This window comes from Mustelus asterias, chromosome 12 (genome assembly GCF_964213995.1).
Source record: "Mustelus asterias chromosome 12, sMusAst1.hap1.1, whole genome shotgun sequence".
Lineage (NCBI taxonomy): Eukaryota > Metazoa > Chordata > Chondrichthyes > Carcharhiniformes > Triakidae > Mustelus > Mustelus asterias.
This window is the reverse complement of record NC_135812.1, coordinates 89,218,194-89,235,714: the sequence shown is the minus strand read 5'-3', so window position 1 is coordinate 89,235,714 and position 17,521 is coordinate 89,218,194. Positions and strand designations below refer to the sequence as shown.

The following is a 17,521-nucleotide window of genomic DNA, read 5'->3' as shown; positions in this document are numbered from 1 at the left end:
TTCTATTAGTAGTCCATTTCTACTTGTTCTTATCATGATGGCATAGGTTTGCCTTACTTGCAGCTAATTAAAGATTAATCTGAGCACTCCCCTGTGGGGTTAACAAGGTAAGTTATGGGACCTTCAAAACTCTTAGCGATGAATTCACCTTCTCACATTCAGCCATCTTAACAGCTTTGATCTGTTTTTCCCACTTCCTGAATGCAGCTCCAGGAAGAAGTGGTAGAACAATTAATTCACATTAAACACGACAAATAGTTTTAACACTAAAATATAAATTACAAAAGGTAAAAGGGCTTTAAAGGGAACCCATTTCCTTGCGCTGATTGTCCTTTACTTAGGAGCTATTTCTTCCATGATTGATCGTAATGCTGAAGTGCTAATTTTTGTTTTTGTTTTAATTTTGAAGACAAATTGCTCTGACTACACTGGTGGTAGGCTTGTCTCAACGGTGCTAAATATCAGTTACAAAGTGCTTTGGTTTGAAAAGCAGTGAAATATCTTTTTGCATCCCTTTGCTTTTACTTTGACCCAAATGTACCCAATATCCACTTTGGTGCACTTCAGTTTTAAGGATGATACTATGAGGAGTTGATTGAAAATAGTCACGAGGTGATTTAACGACAGCGACAGGTAGGGTAAATACTAGATCAATGCCAGTGCAGAGTGTGTAAGACCATCAACAGCCTCAGTCCAGACTTTATAAATCAAATATCATTTCATATCTCCACTAAAGTTCTTTCAGTCCTGCACCTGAGGCTGCATTAATGATGAATGGACAGAGTATAACATCGAACTCATCCACAACGCTGCTGAGAGGCAGCCATATGATCTAGTGCATGTGTGTTCTGACCTGCAGGTCCAGGGAGTGGTGGCGCATAGATTCTCATCTGATGAGTTCCAATCCCATCAAGGGAAGTGCTGAGGAGAAATGAGGCACATACCCCGGGACCAGGAAGTTTGCATTTCGTTTCTCCTTTTGTGGGGCGTGGGGGTGAATTAGTCAACATCACGTACATGCCTCACTCAGCCGGTGTTTTAAAAAGAAGGCAGATGGAGACAGAATTGGGGAACTATGGAGGCAGGAGGAGATAGTGTTGTCACGAGCTTGTAGATGTACAGATTTTCTGCACAATCATTTTCACTGAGTGTTAACAACTTATGAAAACCCGAAATGTTTAGGGCAGCACGGGAGTTACAAAGACCCTCGTCTTGAACTCATCCTGACTGCTGAAAAGAATGTGTTTACATGAGGAGCTTTGTTTATTGGATCGAGGTGATGATTGAATTAATTCTGGAATGGTAGTTTGCAGCTGGCACCCATTACATAATAATTCACTGGAGTGAATAGTCAACCGCAGAGGCAGAGAGAATAATACTCACTCCACTCAGTCAATCAGCCTCAGATTTTCCTGACCTATGTGATAATATCATGAGGATTTGTGAGGGGTTTTTGGATGACTGTTTATTTACTTAATTAATAACTTATAATTGCCCAAACCTTTCCCTGTGGAAAGTCGGCCAGCACCATTTTCATGCCGAATACTCAAATTGGCCAGTCACATCACAACAATCCGAAGAAGCCACAAATCACAGTCGTCTTAAATAATTAGGCCAGAATTCTCTGAACTCGCCTACGGCTGGGATTCTCCAGTCCCGCAGCTGTGAAGGGATCTGGCTGAGCACCAAATTCTCCATTCTCGCTGGCAGTGCCCGCTAGACCGAAGAATCCCAGCCTTAGTGTTTGTATATTTTTCCCCCTGAAAAGCGTTGAAATATTTTGAAGTTATCACTTAATAGTCAAATATCGCCACCTAAAAAAGACACAATAAAGATGGGATTGGAACAGACTGTGGAGCAGGAAATGCTGCGGGTTGGTCAGAATGTGAAAGAGAAAGACAGATTAATATGTGGAGGGGTGGGGGCTTCATCGTATCTTCAGGACTGAATACATTTCCTCCCCTACAAAAGGATTGCTTTGTGTTCTCTTTCTGATAGGCTGGCTGTATATTTGCAGCACTATCTGTATTGATTTTAGCATTCCCTGCTTTCTGCTGGTTTGTGGTACAAACATCCAGGTCTGCCTCTGTTCTCCCCGATACATGATTGTCTGTCCATTAAGGTGAATGGACAAAATCAGGCACAGGAATGCATAAGCCCCGACCACTGTCTTTGACAGCAGTGAAACTGCAGTTATGAAATAAAGCTGCAATTAAAAATAACCGACCTGTAGCCTGGTGAAAGTCTAGGTTAGCACTCACTCAGTGACACCTTTACTCTCTTAACTATTACATTAGACCGTAAAGCATTAATAGAGAACTTAAACATGCTGATGTTGGATTAGTATTTGTCTATGGCCAAAGATGTGCAGGTTAGGTGGGTTTGTCCATGCTAAATTGATCCTTTAGTGTTCAAAGATGTGTTGGTTAGGTGGATTAGATGTGATAAGTGCGCGGGGTTACGGGGATAGGGTGGGGGTGGAGAGCATAGGTAAGATGCTCTTTCAGCGAGTTGATGCAGACTCGATGGACCGAATGGCCACCTTCTGCACTGTGGGGGTCCTATAGTTCTATGGTGACCTGTTGCCTTGAACAAAGCCCTCTTCCACAATACGTAGTCTATATATACGTTGGGGTTGTGACAGATTTTGATGGGTTTTACATTCCTAATTACCTTCAAAGATTAAATCAAGAAAACGTGATCTCTACCATGAATAATGGAGTCTATTTGTAGTCTCCAAACCTTCGCCGTGAAGGGGAATCCAAAGAAAAACTGCCCCTGGAATAATCACAGATCACGACTCAACAGCCGGTGGCCTCAGAGGGTTTCAAAGCAGCGTAGTCTCTCTTTGTTGTCCGTCCCAAACAATTGCTTAAATTCGAAATTAAAGGAATCAAGGACTGTTTGGTGTTGACATTTTATGTTCTGCGCGGTTTAGTTTCAACAGTTTATCTTTCCAATGACTCACCGGCGGAACTTCCTATCAATTCGAGCTAAGCAGAAATCTTTGTAAACTGGATAAATTGAATGGGTTATTTCCGAAAAATAGAAATACCTTTTGCGGCCAGTACAGCATAAATAGAGGCAGCCTTCAAGGGGTTCTGTTATCATTCACTGGTATGTTTTTTTAGTAAACCAATCAAGGCTTCCACTTCCTGAGCGAAGCAGGCTTCCACTGTTACCGAAGAGGGGAGGTAACAGGTGTGCTACGAGGGGATTTTCTCCAATGTGTTGAACCACCGTTATTTCGCAAAGGATTGCTTTTTCTATCAGCATTCGAAGCTTTCATACAGAGCCTGCATAAGCCGCTAAAAGGGAGACTGTCTCTTTAACATTTGTGCAACAGAGAGGGAACAAACATGGCTGACCATTCCCTAAATGTGTGCAGAATTCTGTACAATTTTCAGCAATAGGGATTATAATTCTCTTCACCAATCACTTTTTTTTAAAAAAAGGGAACACTTAATCCACAGAGTGAATCACTCAACAACTGTTCAGTTAGGAGGTTAGAATTAGTCTGACAGAATGATGCCACATACTGTCTTGTGTAAGAAAACAATCTTCTTCAAAGTCTTTTTTTTTTCCCTTTCTTTTTTTTTTCTTCAGAAGTTCCAGCTAACACGCAGTCTCAGCTGAGCTGAGTAATGCACTGCATTAAAAAAAAATATCCTGGGTTTTTACAAAACTCTCCAGGAGAGAAAGTAACAACAAAATGTTAGACCTGATTCTGCTTTGCAAAGTGGAAAGCAGACAGAGGTACTGGGAGTGTATGGCTTGTATGATGCTCATTTTTCTTCTTTCTCCAATCTACGCACACATACATACACGCACGCACGCACACTCACACACGCACGCACACACAAATAAATTCCATGCTGTTTGACCCATGGTTGAAACCTGCTCTCATCAAGGTCTAGTTCCCATGTGTCCATTCCAGCTTCCTTGATTCTTTGAGGCCCAGCGCTCACCTCTAAGCCTCCACTGTTGTGAGGCCTAGTTCTCTCGTGTGCAAATTCAGCCTGGTCGACCCACTGATGCCTAGAAGTCATGCGTTGAAATTCCAGCCCGTTTTGACGCCCTAAGGGTTCCACTTTGGTAAATCCAGTATTACTGATCCTCAGAAGACTTAGTTCTTACGCATCCACAAACCATGCTGCTTAATTATTATGTATCCAGAAACCATTTTGCCGATCAGTTAAGGGATCTCTGCGAATGATTCCAGGACTAGGTATGAGCCTCAAGGCATTGATAACAAAATTCCAGCTCCAGTCCATCTTGCATCATTTTAAAAGTTCATTAGGTGAGTTAGTTTTTTTTAAAAAAACAGAATGGTTTTTCAATCCCTGTTAGTGTGGTGCAAATCCAGGCTATATATTAATTCATACATTTAGTCTTAACAGAGACTGGGCACTCCATCTGCATTGAGGATTCTGCCTATTGTAGGGTCGTAGGTTCCTGCCAGGTAGTACAAGTCCTGGCTGTCTTGGTACTTCTTGGTTTTTATCATTTGTTCATACTGCTCCAGACTGACCACCTGACACTTGTGGGAGATAGTCTGTACATCGTTTTCATCTTCGTGACAAGATTGGTACAATGCTTTCTGGAACAGCAAGGGAAATTCTTATTAGAACACAAGCTGAGCGCTGAGGTTTACATTGCAGCAAACTATAATGTGAATAATGTTGATTAATAAATAAATCACAATGAAGAATAATACGGTGGCACAGTGGTTAGCACTGCGGCCTCACAGCTCTAGGGACCCGGGTTCGATTCCCGGTTTGGGTCACAGTCTGTGTGGAGTCTGCACGTTCTCCCCATGTCTGCGTGGGTTTCCTCCGGGTGCTCTGGTTTCCTCCCACAGTCCGAAAGACATGCTGCTTAGGTGCATTGGCCATGCTAAATTTTCCCTCAATGTACCCGAAGAGGCGCCGGAGTGTGGCGACTACAGGATTTTCAGTGACTTCATTGCAAATGTTAATGTAAGCTGATTTGTGACACTAATAAATAAACTTTAAAAAACTTTAAATGCTATAGAATCAAATACAAGTCCTAATGACTTGTGTCTACACAAAAATAAAGTGAAAATCAAACCAGAACGTTATGTTTGGAAGATGACCACACATTGTAGCTTTAATATTCAGTAAGATGTTCAGGTTAGGTGGATTGGCCATGCTAAATTAGGCTGGAATTTCATCCTCCCCGCCTGCCATGAGAACCGTAGCGGGTGAGGGGCAGACCATGGAGATGTCCGTTGACCTCAGGCAGGACTTTAAGGTTTCGGGACGAGCGAGGCCATAAAATCGCGCCCTTAGTGTCAGGGGAATTAGCAGGTAAATATGTGGGGTTACGGGGATGGGACCTGGGTGGGATTGTTGTCAGTGCAGCCTCGATGGGCTGAATGGCCTCCTTCTGCACAGTAGGAATTCTATGATTCTAGTTAGCCTTCCCAGGTCAACAAAGTTGATGGAACAAAGATAGAAATGTGTTCCCATGTAGCTATAGCACTGCAATTTACTGGAAAATCAGAATATTGCATTTAGGTGGAAGCAGGTAGCAACTTGAATCTGCATTAGTGTTTTGTGCGTTACTAAAAAAATGCACCAAACTGATGGATTCAAGACTTTAACTTGGCTGAGAATTTCCGGTCCTTCCCAGGATCTTCCAGTCCCACCAAAGGTGATCCCACGGTGGGTTCCCTGCAGTGCAGCAGGCGAGCCAACACAAATGGCCAATAGCGCGTTGACGCCACTGCCTGAAACAGTGGGGTGGTGGTGGGAGGGGGGTGGGGGGGGCGGGGGTGGCAAGGGCAGTAAGTCCTGACCCTTGGGTTTTTAGAAAGGAAGCCAATTCTCACAATGATTGGCCCAATCTGACCGTTACTATATTAAGTCTCACCTTGCCATCGTTGCATTTTTTGCCCAGTTTTGTCTCCTCAGGATGATAAAACCATTTCACTTTAACCACCATGTTGCTCCCCCATGATTCCCACATGCTTTCGATCCGGCCAATGTACGGCAGGTTTGGGCGCCCAACGGAGAGGAACACAGCGCAATCGCCAACGCAAATGGTCTCCCTCCCTCTCACAACGGCTTTGTAGTAAAGTTTCTTCGCTTTCCCCTTCATCCCTCGTCTCTGTGGAGAACAACCAGGCTTGGTTAAGAAATAAGAACAGGAAACGCTGGAAACACTCAGCTGGTCAGGCAGCATCTGCGGAACAAGGAAGATCATGGCCTTGTTAATCGTATTCAAGCGCTGCAGAACTACACTGTCACCTGTCCCTTTTGTTTTTCATTTTCGCCCCTTGGGATAATTTGCATTTTTAGAACTGAGATGAAAATGGATGATGGTCAATTAGCTTCCTGTTTCTCACCCTGCCACTTAGTCTATTCCAATTGGAGAGTCAATGGGTGGGACCTTACAGCCTCGCTCATCCTGAAACCATAAAATCCCACCCAAGGTCAACGGACCTTCCCATCGTCCACCCCTCGTCCGCTCGATTCCGGTGTCAGGCGGGGTGGGAAAATCCTGGCCAATGGGATGAGATGTAAATCGGGCTGCCGATTCCCTGTCACCTGTTTCTTGGTAATAAAAGCTCCAATTACCGGCCTTTCAGCTAAGATCAAGCGTCAGATCAAGCCCAAGATGGGGTGCAATGCCTCATCTTGTCAGCTTGCAACTTGTTTGTCTCCCTTGTGGGGACCTTGAATTGGATTCAATTGGATTTTGAACTTGGTTTTTGGAGCAAGCATGGCATGGATTTGGGTTGCCCGCTTCATTCTGAGCATTGGCTTTGTAACTTTCAGAATGGAGTTGAAAATGTAAAAAAAAATTACCCAGAAGCTCCAATTACCCAGCTTTTTCCTAAAGCCCCCTCATTCATTCCTTTGTTGCCCCTTAAGACTTGACTTAAATATGCCCATGATTGGTCTCCCATATTCTTCCCTCCATAAACCTGTGGTGATCTAAAACATTGCTGTCTGTTGCCTCAACTCGCACCAAGTCCAGTTCCTCTATTAACCCTCTGCTCACTGACCAATATTATAAACTCCCAGTCAAGCAACATCTTGACTTTAAAATTCTCCTGCAATCCTTGGGGAGGGAGATGAGGGGGAAAAAAGTCCGTCTATGCAGTTCAGTTAATTTTAATAGAACCCCTGCAGTACAGAAGGAGGCCATTCAGCCCATCAGGTCTGTACGGACCACAATCCCACTCAGGCCCTACTCCCGTAGCCCTCATTCACGCTGCTAATCCCCCTGACACTAGGGTCAATTTAGCATGGCCAATCAACCTGATCCACACATCTTTGGACTGTGGGAGGAAACTGGAGCACCCGGAGGAAACCCACGCAGACATGAGGAGAAAGTGCAAACTCCACACAGACAGTGACCCGCGGTTGGATTTGAACCTGGGTCCCCAGTGCTGTGAGGCAGCAGTGCTAACCACTGAGCCACCGTGCCGTCCTGCCTATTAGCTCATCTCAGAACGACATTATCGATAAACCTGTTCCTGATCAGTATGTCCTCCTGCATGCAGGATACACAGAGATCGGCCTGAGAAGGAAAGGCTTGGGTCTAGCTGTTTGCATTCATATACCTCTCGGCCCTACGGAAAGGTGGGATTAGTGGCAGCATTATAAATGTTGCTGAGACCTACCTGAGTTGGCTTCCCGGACCATTTCCAGAGCTGTCGTGCTGGGAGAAAGGAGGAGATTTTGGGGCGATTTTCCACAGATGGTAACCTCTGTCTCTTTGATAACTCCTTGGCCTTTTGAAGTCGGAATTCCTCCTGCCTCTTTAACTTGATCTTGTTAATAGGCATCACGGACTTGACGGAAAAGGAGGGCGATGACATTTTTGGCTCGGCTTGTCGTGGGTCTGAGGGGGTCAGCATTGCGGACACGGGGTGCGTCATACAAGTTTGAAGCAAGACCGTGGAGTCATCGTCAGAGCTGTACGACGAGTCGTCGTTGTCTGACGAACACAAGCTGGACGTGGAGGTAGAACCAGATGTTGAAGATGATGAAGATGCAGAAGATGAAGAAGACACAGACAGCCTAGACATGAATCTCGATGTGACAGTCTGCCGCAAGTTTCTATTTACATCCTCGTCCTCAGAGTACGAACTGTGACTGTCACTGTCACAATCCATGCCAAACTCTGACTGACCGGTGTACTCATTCATTGCTAAGCTCATCGGAAGGTTCTGAAGTTGAGCGTGCTTTCCTTTTAGAAGTTCTATCCTTCCATTTCGCTCTTTGCTCAGCTGGGAGTAGCCGGCAGCAACTTTCCCTCCAAATTCCTTCTCGCTCATGAGCAAGGCTTTCCCATTTTTAGTTTTTGGAGATGTCACACCTTCGTGATCCAATTTCACGAGGTATTCCGTCCCTGCTTTTCTCTTCCCGCCTTTCGGAACTGCTACGTCCATTTTTTCCATCCTCCGATACCTTAGGGCCTTAGGGTTTGACGTGAGGCTTGAACTGCTTCCAAAGGCTGCAAAGGTGTTGGCGATGCTACTGAAGGAGTCGACTTCGAAGCCACCACTGAACACAGGAGGAGGAAGGCCTTGCACCGGAAGGAATCGCTCTTTGCCCTTCAACCTCTTTGTGCTTCCATTGAACTGGAAGAGGTTCTCTAAAGCAGCACTGCTCTCGTTGGAGTTCCTCTTCTTTCTCTGGACGATTTCCGGCCAATTTATCAGTGCGTCGGTCTTTTTACTGAGCATGTGTCCCGCTCTCAGCAACGTTGACACCTCAGAGTTTAAAACTCCTTTTCCTTTTTTCCCGAAAAGAAAGCAAACAATTAGTCTTGTATAATTTCCATTGAGAATCGGATCATTTTACTGCAAAGTGATCAATCATCCCTCTGCACAAATTAGAATAGTACAAATCTATAGATAGATACATTACCTGTTCTTTATAAAGTATCACCGCACATTCATGATCCTTTACACTATTAATCCTGTAATTATTTATAGATCTTATGTTTTCTGATAAATAGGTCTTGCTACAGTCTACAAACCCCATCTTCTACTGATCTGCTGTGAGATAAAATCTGAAAATTAACATTGTGGTCGTATTGTGATAATATTTAAAAATGTTAATTGTAACACTTACTCTGAGGGCTGGTAACTGGTTCACTAGTTTCTTGGCTGGAAATGGACAATTGTCCCCGTGGCACTTGACATACGTCAGGCTTAAGGCTTTCCAACCAACAGTTGCAAAAATAAACGGGGCCTAATGGCGAGCAGCAGCAAATTGTCTCTGGGGGCTCGGAACCATAGAATCCCTACAGTGCAGAAAGAGGCCATCTGGCCCATTGAGTCTCCACTGACTCTCCAAAAGAGCATCCCACACAGGCTCTCTCCTCCGCCCTATCCTCCTAACACTGCAGATTTTGCCATGGCTAATTCCCCTAACCTACACATCATTGGACACTAAGGTGCAATTTAACATGGCCAATCCACCTAACCTACGCATCTTTGGATTGTGAAGGAAACCCATGCAGACACGGGAAGAACGTACAAACTCCACACAGACAGTCACCCAAGGCCAGAAGTGAACCCGAGTCCCTGTTACTTTGAGGCAGCAGTGCTAACCACTGTACCAACGTGCCATCCTATTTGTACGTGTTCAGACCATGGAGAAGATAGCACCCCCTAGATAGTCAATATACCTTAATGAGCACAAAAGTCCCAAATGCGTCTCAGCTTTTTGCTGCTGAAGGACTCTGGTCCGTTTCTCCGAGCATAGCACATGGTGGTTTTAGTCCTAAGATGTGGGTAAAGCATAAACGGGATACAGGAATATCCCGTTTTAAGAAGGAGATGCCTTCCTGAAAACCACTACTTAAATCAAAACTACTTATATCAAAGCAAGTTGAATGTATGTAATATCAGGAGAAGCGCTAACAACTCAAGACTTTTGGCACCAATATGTTAACATAAACAGGAAATAAACAAAACACAAATGTAAATAAATCCACGTTCCCAGTGATGTGGCAAAGAACCAAAGGGAGCAGCTTTTGGTTTGCCTGATTGCTCCAAAATAAAGCTACATACACCACCCAACTTTGTGCTGTTTCCCAGCACCTTCCCACCCGGACTGGTCGACGGAAGGAAGTAAAATACTCCAGGCCTTATTCCTGGAGCAGCGGGGCGAGTTTCTTGCTGCCACTGCTGCCAAACTGCAGAATTTGGACCCAGAATAAAAGCCGGGGCCTGTTGGCCACTGCTGGATCCTAAGGAGGAAGTCGCGGAGAGTTTGTAACATGAAGACTATAACATGGCATGATGTGCCACTGAGTAACTGGCAGCACTGCATGCTTCTGTTCTGGAAGGAAAGTGAAGCAACTCTTTTGTTTGTATCGCCGGATTTGTTAGCTTTGATTTTCATTCTGTATTTAACTTGGTTAAAAAGAGAAAAATAAAATAAAATGGGGGCATATCCTGGAACAGGATAGGACATGTGGGCTTGACATGAATCACAATGGGAGGGAAGTACTAAACAACTGCCATGGGATCTCAACATTGTGTTACTATGCACATACCGAGCACAGCTGTGCTTTGCAACTGTCTGTTTTTCGTGATGTCATTAGTCTATTGTCCACCATCGTTTACTGGCTCGCACCAATTGATGAACAACAGTGGGAACTATCTTTAATTTATAATCGCACGTCGGCCAACTGAATGCTGCATTTAATAGTTATAAGATCCCTTTATCCGTCCAATTATATTTGTTTGCCTACATGGAAACTGAAAGTGCATTTAATATTGAGCCGTCTTTTCATCTGCGTTTTACAGGCAGAACAGCTACTGTCTCTTTGTTGCTCTCAGACAGTTTGGCCTGAAGGAGTGAGTGTAGGAGTGGCTAGTCCCCCCTTTCTGCCGCACACTCAGGCCAACTTCCTCTTACAACCTTGACTTAATTTACATTTATTGCAGTTGTTTGACTGCTGAAATGGCTTTGCTGTATACACAGAGTCATACTGAAGCTTCGCAGAGCTGTCTGTATAAACCGAACACTATCTGCTGTGCCGGGCCAACGCGGCGAAGTGAATCATGCACGCTGCCAGAAGAAGATTTGTTACTTCCTTCCCCACAATGATTTTGTCAGGTTTGTTGTCCGATTCGATCCCACTCCATTGTACAAACCCCAGCACAGTTCCAGCTCTTTGTTTACGCACTATACTAGTTCCGCTGTGATCTGACTTGTGCTGGCCCAGTGACAACTTTCCAAAATTTAAGAAGCGGCCAAGTTCACGTGTTGCTCAGTGCATTTCTAAATAGCACCTTTCCCTTCAGTGGTTTCGCTGTGGACTTTTCGATCTGCTGTTATCACAGGCAATATTGTAGACTGTGTATTATTGCATATTCTCACCTCCTTAATAGGTAGATGAACTCAAATATTCGCAGGCAAGTGTGGTTGGACTTGCGAATGAATCCAACTTTTTTGAACAAACGTATATAACCAAGCGAGGATTCGGGTTATAATTAGTTACTATGATGTTTCCTCCTTCAGAGGAATGGGTGGTTCAGTAGATCAGACGCAGGTGTTTTACCTGAGGCAGCCAGGTTCAAATGCTGGCTGGAATGATGAGATGAAAATCTTCTCTGACTGATTGTTGTAAAGAGTCCTACATGAAACTGTGGGGTAGTTTCAGGCTAGTTCTGTGAGGTGAAGGGCCTGCAGCACACTCCTGTTCCTAATTTGGCAATCCCAACACAGATACAGGGAATGGAAATCTTCCGTTGAGGTTCAGGGTGAGGCAAGGGAAACTCAACGCTGCATCAGAGCGGCTTGACTTGGGAATGCTTCATTCTGACAGTTTGTGCCGGAAATAGGAGAATGCCCCGTGATGACATTTCTCCCCTGGATTGGTGCAGATAGTACTGTTCGCACCCCCGTAAAAACCACCTCAAAGCCAACCCTATTATTTTTGGCCAAAAATAGCTCACGCCAAGCTCCTGCTGCAGCAATGTTGGAGAATTTGGCACTCGGCCAAATCTCCGTTCACTGCGGCGGGATGGGAAAATCCCACCGGCGTGAATGGCCATAACATTCTGGCTTTTGTGTAAAAGCCGATTCTAGTTTTTCAGGGATCAAAGCTCAAAGATTTCAGGAACAAGGGTCGGAATTCTTCGGTCTCGCCACTGCTGCCAGCGAGGACGGAGAATGTGGCGCTCGGCCAAATCTCCATTCGCTGCAGCGGGACTGGAAAATCCCAGCCGCAGGTGAGGTCAGAGAAGTCCGGCCAAGATATAATGCTGCAGATGTTAATGATTTGATTTCATTGTAAATGTATAAACACTAAAGCCAATTATTACTGGTCAGTAAATGGTTGAAACATTTCTACATTTAACTTTTGTTTTAATTTATTTGAATTATTAAATTAATCAGATTAATAAGGATAATTAATGTGAATTATTTAGTGTTGTTAGCTTTTACCTTATTCCATTACAATGGTATTCTTTCTGCTCAAGTCAAACACACATGTTAAACCCTTGAAAACATTACTCATGTCAAAGTCAACCCTATCATTTTCAGCTCAAAGAATTGGTCTCAAACAGTCGGTTTTTACAGTCGGTTATATATTGTAATTGAGTTTGAAGTTTAAGTTTATTTTATTAGTGTCAAAATGAAGTGACTGTGAAAATCCCCTAGTCGCCACACCCGGCGCCTGTTCGGGTACACTGAGGGAGAATTTAGCCTATGCACCTAACCAGCACGTCTTTCAGACTGTGGGAGGAAACCGGAGCACCCGAAGGAAACCCTTGCAGACATGGGGAGAACATGCAGACTCCACACAGACAGTGATCCAAACCGGGAATCAAACCTGGAATTTTCTCTGTTGGTTTCCTTTAACCAGCAATATTACCAATTGGTGCTCTCTGCATCGGATTCTTATCCACTAGAATAGTTGACACTAAGAATCTCTTGACATTCCATTCTTACAGATATAATTTCCTCGAAAATAATTTGTCGCTTGGTTGTTGCCAAGCTTGAGACCTGGTCCACAAATTCTGTAATTATTTTGGGTCACTTTGGAGGTTTTGGGGGATGGGGGGCAGCGGAAAATCTCGCCAGGGGCCCAAATCGCATTTCATACTGACATAAAAGCGGGACGTGATTGTCCCTGCCAGTGACGTAATGGGAATCCTGGCGTTTAATGTCAGGAACATCATTATAATACATTTACATATCATCATCAGGTCTCTATGCCTGAATCATCCCAACCGCGGCCCCCCCCACCCCCCAACTCCTGTAAGAAAACCCATTCAGGCTGGCGTGAGGGCAAACTGACATGCATTATGACTGATCTCCCGTGGCGTGCACCTAACGGGCAGACTTCTCAGGTGAGTACATCGTTCATGGGGGAAGAGGGTCATGCCTAGTTACTGCCCCCTGGCACTGGCAAGACACTACCCCCCTGGCACTACCTAGCCAGGCAGTGCCAGGTGCAGTGCTAGGGGGGCAGTGTGGGTGGAGGATCCCTGGTGAACTTTTGTGTACTGGGGCAGCCTTTAAAAATGGTGCCCTGAAGTTTAAAAACAAAGTTACTGGTGGGATGGGGTGGGCTCCTGCCAGCGTGGCGCTGTGGGACCCGACCCCGGAGGGTTTTTTTCAATGTTCCCAACGACACAGCAGAGGAAGCTGCCCAACACCACTCTTCCTGCCCGCTGTCACACTCTGCCAAATACAGGGAAACGTCTGTCCTATGTCGCAGCAAATCAATGACCAGGATCTTTTGTTACGCAGACACTGTTTGTTTGCTGCAATGCATTAAGAAACGGTGCTGATAATATAAGTTCCTGACAGTCCATGGCGTCGGGAAATTACACAAACATGAAAATCCCATTGAAAACAGCGTGCCGTGGTTACAGAACCAATTTACAGTCTTACAGTGGGACATACGCTGAGCAAAGATAAACCCACCAGCTTTTCCTTTCACTGAAGCCTTCTTGGCAGAATTTTTGCTCGATTCAGAGGCTTTTTTTCCATCCAGTGTATTATTCTGGCTGCTTTCTGCATCTTCTCGCTTCTCACTGGGCAATCTCCGAACTCGAAGTCTCCCATTGGATACCAACAGTGCAGGGGAAGGTTCTGTACCTGTAGAAGAAAGATTTATATTGAAATGTGCCCTTTTTGAGATTTTTTAAATTGCTGCTTTAGGTGCTTCTACAGTTGTACTGCCTGGCGTACCTAAATTCCTGGAGACCTAAATTTAAGATCAGTGTAATTTAAAGAAATGTAGCTTTCATTTTCATCTCAAAAGAACTCAAGTCGTACCTTCTAAATAAATGATATTCCTTTACAAACTAGCCCAATAGCTCTTGGAAACCTCAACTAACTCATCCAAGCAAACATGGCACCTCTTGAACACCCATTAACCGAAACCAACCTGGTACCCAAACTAACCCTTGGCAATCCAATCTAGCAGCCCAATCTAATCCAATGTCCAAACTAATCTTGGAAATCCAGTGCCAAACAAGCTGAACACCTCAATCCAACCTAGAATTCTATTTTTTTTTATTCGTGGGACATGGGCATCACTGACTGGCCAGTATTTATTGCCCATCCCTAGTTGCCCTTGTTCAGAGAACAGTTGAGAGTCAACCACATTGCTGTGGCTCTGGAGTCACATGTAGGCCAGACAGGTAAGGACGGCAGACTTCCTTCCCTAAAGAACATTAGTGAACCAGATGGGTTTTTCCAACAATTGACAATGCTTTTGTGGTCATCGGTAGATTCTTAATTCCAGATTTTTTAAATTGAATTCAAATTCCACCAGCAGCCACGGTGGAATTCGAACCCGGGTCCCCAGAACATTAGCTCAGTTTCTGGATTTAATAGTCCAGCGATAATACCACTAGGCCAACAGTTCCCTAGACAGACAAACATTCAGAAACTGACAACTGACCCATAACCACAAATAACGTATACAGATTGATGGCTCCCAGATTCAGCTGTTGATCTATGTTGCCCAAGTGCCGGTCGAAGTTGGCCTTAGGTTTCCTCGGTGCCCTGGGGGTAAATGAGACATGTTTCCTGTGCCTCATCACTATCTACTGTGGCCTTTCGGAAAGCATGAGCACGAGGGTAGCACTGAGCTTTGCAATAATGCAGTTCAAGGTTAATTAGCCTGCTGATATGCATGGCTTTGGCTCCTACACAGTGACTGACCACGTGAGTAAATCACCTGTGGATGTCCCAGCACCCATGGAACACGACTGCAGCAAAAGAATTAATGCCTTGGAGAGGGAAGAGAGATGGGGAATAAAGAAAACTAGAAAAGAAATTCAGATTCGGATCATTAAAGAGGATTAATTTTACAACTTTATTACCTAATGTGCATTATCGTAATATTTTAATATCAGTGCTGTACTCCTCAGTATATTAAACAATGCACTAAGCAAACATGATTTGAAGAGCTCATAAGTGCATGATACATTTTTATATCCTCTAAATAATGGATTTTTTTTTCAATATTTCAACAAGCAAGAATAATTAAGTCACTGGGGAGTGAGAAACAGGTGATCTTTTGCTCGGTTGATTGAGCCATAAAACTCTTACACACACACACTCACACACACACTTGGAACAGTCATGACTTATGGTTCTCTATAATTATAAGAGTCTCCCATTCGCTTCTTGCATGCAAGATACCGTCTACATGTGCACTTGGAGATGGTATTTCTTTACTTGGAGATGGTATTTCTTCACTTTGAATCTTTAAAATTCAGTGGGTGTCTTTCATAGATACGGGAAAGGTACAACATGATGGTTGAGAGATTTTTTTAAAAAACATCACTGTTCCCAAGCTAAATAACTTGGGTGACTCCCAGATTCAGTTCTGAGCTATTGGCTTCAGCCCAGCTGGTAGTAGTTGTACCAGAATTAATGTTGCCCCCCCCCCCCCCCCCCCGAGTTCAAGGTACAGGTTGATCAGGTTCCTGATTATAGTCACTGCTGGAACTGCACCGTAGGGTGGCACGGTAGCACAGTGGTTAGCACTGCTGCCTCACAGAGCCAGGAACCCGGGTTCGATTCCCGGCTTGGGTCACTGTCTGTGTGGAGTCTGCACATTCTCCCCGTGTCTGCGTGGGTTTCCTCCAGGTGCTCCGGTTTCCTCCCACAGTCTGAAAGACGTGGTGGTTAGGTGCATTGACCATGCTAAATTCTCCCTCAGTGTACCCGAATAGGAGCCGGAGTGTGGCAACTAGGGGATTTTCACAGTAACTTCCTTGCAGTGTTAATGTAAGCCTACTTGTGACACTAATAAATAACGAAAAGGCTTGGATTCAGGGTGATGCTTCCCCCTTGAGATTCCCCAAGCTTGCGTGTAAAGATCGTGTGACTAAAATGCAGTCTTGTTCCCCAGGATTACTCACACTGGATTTTATAATCGGGAGGGAGGAGACGGATATTTGACAGAGAAATTCGTCCCACGTCACCATCATCAAATTCCACGGTGACACAATCATCTCCATTCTCCTCTTCTTCCTCCTCACTGGTACTGCCTGCTGGACAAGATAAAAGCACAGGAGAAGTTCTGGTTACAGGGAGGAAACAGGTAACAAGTGATGACCACTTCCAGCATTTAATATTGTCTCGTTTGTTGCTTTTGGTAAATTAAAATGAAATACAGCATTTAAGGCAAATAGTAACATTCACCACTATCACATCATTGACACAAGTATTTACCTTATCTGAGCCATGATGCGGAGATGCCCGCGTTGGACCGGGGTGGGCACAGTAAGAAGTCTCACAACACCAGGCTAATTTGGTTTATTTGGTATCACGAGCTTTCAGAGCGCTGCTCCTTCATCACGTGAGTGGAGAGTTGGGTTCACAAACCCAACTTGATTACCTGTAAAGACTCGCATTCCAACCATTATCTTGCAATTGAGTCTTTGTCTATACATGCCCTGTTTGGGAACCCATCTCTTCACTCACCTGATGAAGGAGCAGCGCTCCGAAAGCTCGTGATACCAAATAAACCTGTTGGACTTTAACCTGGTGTTGTGAGACTTCTTACTGTGCTTATCTGAGCAACCATTTTTAAAATGAGTCACGATACAATCACTGTGAATTCCAGCATAAGTGTCCATTAACTGTGTACATATTCAGCCTCATACAATGTGTAGTGTTGAGCCAAACAAGTTATTTATAGTAAAAAAAATTAAAGCAGTCTTTATTTAGTCAGGAAGAAAGTGGTGTAAGTAACAAACTGCTGACACATCATCAACAGTTTCTTCACAACATTTATCTTTAATTTGAATGCATATATTTATAATTCCAAGTTATAGAGCGGTGTTGTAATACCAAAACTGCACTAATCCTCAACACTAGCGGGAGGAGAGGGAAATAGATGTCCCCTACGGACCATGCATTCAACAGACTCGTTATTCTGCTTCTAAAAAAAACTTCATTATTTCACTGCACAAAGTACACAGAAGATATCTTCTTCCCCCCTCTCCCCCGTCTTCGCCCCCAGCACAACCCACTCCCCACCCCCATGCCCC

At 44.4% G+C, this 17,521-nt stretch overlaps 1 protein-coding gene across 6 annotated transcripts in view; it reads right to left on the bottom strand.

The window, feature by feature from the left end:
• Positions 1–3,603: 3,603 nt before the first annotated feature.
• The window catches only part of bahcc1b (BAH domain and coiled-coil containing 1b), a 267,650-nt gene continuing 253,732 nt past the window's right edge, over positions 3,604–17,521 (bottom strand). For 2 of the 6 annotated variants that reach the window (XM_078225578.1, XM_078225580.1), the window contains exons 25-29: positions 16,388–16,519; positions 13,932–14,105; positions 7,655–8,772; positions 5,896–6,207; positions 3,604–4,600 (exon numbers count right to left, since the gene is read on the bottom strand). In XM_078225578.1, the coding sequence (XP_078081704.1) occupies positions 4,394–4,600; positions 5,896–6,207; positions 7,655–8,772; positions 13,932–14,105; positions 16,388–16,519 (1,943 nt within the window). In that variant the 3' untranslated portion in view covers positions 3,604–4,393. The remainder of the gene's footprint in view (positions 4,601–5,895; positions 6,208–7,654; positions 8,773–13,931; positions 14,106–16,387; positions 16,520–17,521) is intronic. The other 4 variants (XM_078225581.1, XM_078225583.1, XM_078225579.1 and 1 more) reach the window with 3 other exon arrangements.